The sequence below is a fragment of the Limulus polyphemus genome, unplaced genomic scaffold (assembly GCF_000517525.1).
Source record: "Limulus polyphemus unplaced genomic scaffold, Limulus_polyphemus-2.1.2 Scaffold1160, whole genome shotgun sequence".
Lineage (NCBI taxonomy): Eukaryota > Metazoa > Arthropoda > Merostomata > Xiphosura > Limulidae > Limulus > Limulus polyphemus.
In genome coordinates, this window is record NW_013666770.1 from 256,392 (window position 1) to 261,667 (window position 5,276).

A 5,276-nucleotide genomic window follows, 5' to 3' on the forward strand; every position below is an offset into this window, starting at 1 on the left:
ATATATACATATATATTATTCATACCTTCGGTGTGTAGGACGCAAGCAGATTTTGACATCAAATTTTGGGGTACAAAAGTGCGTCTTCTACACCGAAAATACGGTATGTTGATACGAAATTAGATTATTTAGAGAATTTTACGAATAAAAACGTAAACAAATGCCCAAATCAAAATGAGTTTACGTAAATTCTGTGAACGAACTACTTTTATTCAACTGAGTAACCTCGTTTACTTACATTATAAATAGTTATATCTATAAAGATATATCTGACGTATTAACACTAAACGAAAACACTACCGTATTCAATAATGATATGTTTATTTTACAGATGCAAAATGGTCTGCGAAAGTTAGTCCTGTGTTAATAGTCTTGAGTGGATTGACTGGAGGACTACTTTTAGTAGTCATCATTGTATTTCTCATTTTGCGATATCGCAACTCAAACGGTGAGCTATTTTTATTTTTATTTTAATATTTATAAGTCCTGAGGGACAGAAATTAGACATGTAAACTTCGTAAAATATTCAAACGATTAATAAAAATATCATCAATATTATTATTTTGAAAACTGCAAAAATGATATTGTTTGTTATTAAAGACACAAAGCTACACTAAAGGCTATCTGTGCTCTACCCACCACGGGTATCGAAACCCGCTTTCTAGTCACTGGGGGGTACGTAAAAATGAATATCGTACTGATGTTAGAAGAAATATAACAAGTTTTGTTCTAAGTGCTATGTTAGAGTTAATTGATCTATTGATTTATACTAATTTCGGTTAACGGTGGCTAAGGGGTACTCTGGAGAGCTTACAACACTAAATATCGAGGTTCGATCCCTACAGTGGGCACAACGAGATAGCCCATTATGCAGCTTTGTGCTTAAATTACAAAAAAAAGAGAAAATACCAACGTTAACGTCAAGAAGTTTCCCGAAATTTTATTTGTATGTTTTACGATACTAAACTGATTATTGAAAAAAAAAGTTTGATTTTTTATAAACGAATGTGTAATTGGTAACAACTGCCTTGTACAGCTTGACACTTGTGAAAGAGAGTCTTGGAGGTGTAATCTGGAAAACTTTTATATTATTATGTTTATATTCTCGACTATTCTCATATAATAAGGTCATTTAAATTATTCGCACTAAAAAATAACAATTTCTATCTGCAGGTGTGAATTAATTAAAATAAAATATTTGTAACACTCTTTTTATAGTAAATATTTCAGCTCTCTAATTTCCGGATGAGTTTGTTTGTTTGTAATTAAGCACAAAGCAACACAATGTGCTATGTGTGCTCTGTCCACCACGGGTATCGAAACCCGGATTCTAGCGTTGTAAGTCCGCAGACATTCCGTTGTGGCACTGGGGGGGGGGGCAATGAAAAAAGAACGACGTTTGAAGCTGTCTTGAACAGAAAAACTAATTTCTTTTTCTAACGTCGTTGTTTTCCATGTGTGCACCTTTTGTAGATAGTCCTTCCAAGACTTTTTCCACAAGAGTCACGTTGTACAAGGCAGCTGCTACCCATTTCATATTTGTTTGTTCTTTATGAAGGCTCTGCTTAAATAATCCATAAAAAAAAAGTTCGATTTTATGCTTAAATTTGATATATTGACAAATTGTTTTGAAGAAAACGACTTTATCGAGTGACTGTAGCTTTAAATCTTTCAAGTATAGATTTATAACAATTGAGCAATTCCAAAGGTACAGACCTATATGACCACCAGATGGTGAAGTGATTTCGTTACAGATTTGACTATTAAAAAATAATATATATGTTTTTTTTTACTTAACACCCAATTTTCTTTTCGAAAACGTTACCAAGATTCACGAAGTATAATTACTCTATAAAAACATAGTAACTTATTTCGATAAAATAACCTTAAAATTACCAAGTATGTGTTTTAAAGGTTATCAAAAGAAAAAAAAAAGAATTATAAGGTGGATTAGAATTTAAATAATGGGGATATTAAATATATTTTTTCCATATACATTCATATAGTAGAAAGAGATAAAAAAAGATTCTGTATTATGAAATCTTTCATTTTTCACTGTTGCAGAATAGAAAGTATTCCCAATTAAAATTTTGTTTACGGATAAAACAAATACTGTTTTTACCTTTTTGTTTTAAACTTTTAGTGCTGACTGAAGAATGGAAACCATTTTCAATAAAAAAACGACAAATAACTTCAGATAATTGTGTGTTCTACTCGACGTTTCGTCTTATGCCCTTTTCAAGGGTCTATGTAAAAGAATGAAGCTTTATATAAGTACTATTGAACAGGTTAGAGTCGCAGGTCATAAAAGGAATTGTTAGAAAAAAATAAGAAGAATCTAACCTATATATAAAAGACAGTGTGTGTCACGTCACGCTTGATTTCTCGAAATAGAAGGAGTCATAAAAGCCAAAGTGTGTTTATACAGATAGAATAGTTCGATTACTGTCTGCCCATTACGATTTTAGTAATGGGTACAAGAGGGCCGTGAGGGGTGGTGCTGTGAAACCTTATAAGTGTAGTGAGTGTTGGTATAATAAGTCTAAAGTAAAGACGTAGCTTGGGATCACCTAGCCTAGAGTTAAGCGCATAAAATTTATTATGAAAGTAAAAATATCGATTCAATTTTAAACTTAAATCGATTTTGACTTAAGCTATTTTCTGTTATATCATAAACGTTTTAAATAAAAAAAACCAAACCTCTAATCAACAGAGACTCTAAATTAAGAAATCAATAAAAAATTTACCGTTTTGTTGTCTATACATTTATTTTATACTTTCAGTACATAGACTAACAACAATATTAGGTTATACTTTTGTTGGTAAGCAACATGACATAAAAGCCATTGTTGGAACGTAGTGTTCCGAAACGCACTGGCTTTTCTATATGTTAGAAGTTGTTAACCTAACTGTTTTTTCGAATAATTATTCTATGAATACTGAACGAATTCATTTCTTAAATGATCTTAATTTTGATTGGATCGCAAAGGAATTTACCGACGTTTGACTGCACTTTTCTACGTCTTTGTTGGTCAGGCTTGATTTCGCAAAATTTATTTATTTCAGTTAGCTATGAAGTGTGAAGTTAGGGTATACTATGGGATGGTGGTGGGGTGGTAATACTTACCTCCTACTTTTTAGCTACACGATAGTAGTATTATAAGGGCTAGGTATCTATTAATGGAAGGACATTTTTAGCTACACGATAGTAGTATTATAAGGGCTAGGTATCTATTAATGGAAGGGCATTTTTAGCTACACGATAGTAGTATTATAAGGGCTAGGTATCTATTAATGGAAGGACATTTTTAGCTACACGATAGTAGTATTATAAGGGCTAGGTATCTATTAATGGAAGGGCATTTTAATTCATCAAAGAGATTTATTCTTTAAATTTTCTGTCAAGAAAGTTGTCACAAATACATGATCGTTTCAACGAACATATTTGTGCCACTATAAATCTTGACAACAAAGAAGCCACTGCTGAACATTACATCAACGTACACGACATAATTAACGAGACACCGTATCCAATCAAAATTTTAGAGATATGTGACAACGTTCTTCACAGAAACTTTAAATAATCTCTTTTGATTCAATCCAAACGAGCTTCTAATAACAAATACAGTGCCTGACCCTTATAACACTATTATTTATTTTATTTTTGTTAACGTTAACTTTTATGATCATTCAACAATACTTGTAGCCCGTTTCACTATATACTGTTTTATTATATTGTTATAAATTTACATTATTTTTGGTTAGTATAATTTAAAATCAGTTTTGTAACCTGTGATGTTCATAGACCCTTGAAAAATGTGTAAGCCGAAACGTCGAGTAGAATAAACATATGTTTTAGTTTTAAAAACACTACGTTTCGCTAGGTTTTCCTAGCATCATCTGGTAGGTAGAATTGAATAATGGAACAAAATCGTTACGTGTTGTAGTATCCATCAATTAGTTGTATTTACCTGAGGATGCCGGGTATATCCAGCGAAACGTACTGTTTATTTAAAACTAAGTTTTTAAAAAAAAAACATAATAACTATTATATCGATAAACAGAAGTTTAATTTTCATGTCGCAGGTCTTTCCTTTAATTTAATAAGGCATATAATTTAAACAAATTATATCTAACGAGAGTTACTTGTATTATTATTTTTTTGTAATTCAGAACCGTCGACATTATCCACAAACCTCAGTTTGCAATGTGATTCGATAGAACCTGTACGTACAAAGAACTATATATGTTTCTGCTATTGTCCTACTACAAAATCTGTTTCGATTTATAAAGAATCATTAATATGGTGAAAAATATTTAGTAGTATACAAGATGATCATTGATATAAATTGTGTTTCGTAATATTCTTGTCCACTTCTTTTAAAACTGACATCTTTGACTTATATTAAAGAACGTCTACACTGTAAAAGTCAATGCCCTTTATTAAAAATGATATTACAGTACGTAAGGATGTGTATGGATTGTTTTAATAATGGAAGCCCTTCTTCTACGCTAATAACTGAAGCCAGGCAGTTTGTAATGATTATTTAATGAGTCAGAATCATGTTAAAGTTATTTATGCTCCAAGTTACGAGTACGTTAAAGGTGGACCATTAAATTATTTACTCATGATGATCTGAAATAGTAACATAACCGCTTAATCGATCGGATTGTAATGTTGCTTCAGTAGAAGAAGCTTCGTTTTTCTGTGGGAAAACGAACAGTTAATTAATAATGTTTGTATGTGAAAGAATAAAAAGGCTTTCAAAGCGTGCACTTTGCGGAATACACTTGTCAGACTAAGACACATTTAATTTTGACTCTTAAACAAACCTTTTTAAAACACAGTCCAACTTGTACCTTATAATCTCGTTAAGATATCACGTAACCAAAAATGATATATCTGAACCAACTATTCACTTGATCTCCTGAATACAGTGGAACAAAATTGATAAATGATATTATATTCGTATTCATTCGTATTAGCGTGATGTATAGCTAATGCAGTAACTTGATTAAAATTTTACTTTAAATATTCAACTCACGTTTGTAGAAATGAAATGCTCATATTATAATTATTAAGTATGTTCCTGTTAATTTCTTCTCAAATTATGGTGTATTTTTGAATAATAATAAAGTTGAATTAAATTTCACGAGTGTTTTTGCTGTGGACAGAAACACCAACATAATGTTTTATAAAAATTAGATAAGATATCGATAGATATTCAACAATTATAGTATTTTGGCACTTTTGTATAAAGTTAAAATCATAAATA

The 5,276-nt window shown here is 30.9% G+C and overlaps 1 protein-coding gene across 3 annotated transcripts in view; it reads left to right on the forward strand.

Moving 5' to 3' along the window:
• The window catches only part of LOC106462412 (nephrin-like), a 119,632-nt gene that overhangs the window by 109,084 nt on the left and 5,272 nt on the right, over nucleotides 1-5,276 (forward strand). For all 3 annotated transcript variants that reach the window (XM_022389664.1, XM_022389665.1, XM_022389666.1), the window contains one exon: nucleotides 332-448. In XM_022389664.1, coding sequence (XP_022245372.1) covers nucleotides 332-448 — 117 coding nt within the window. The remainder of the gene's footprint in view (nucleotides 1-331; nucleotides 449-5,276) is intronic.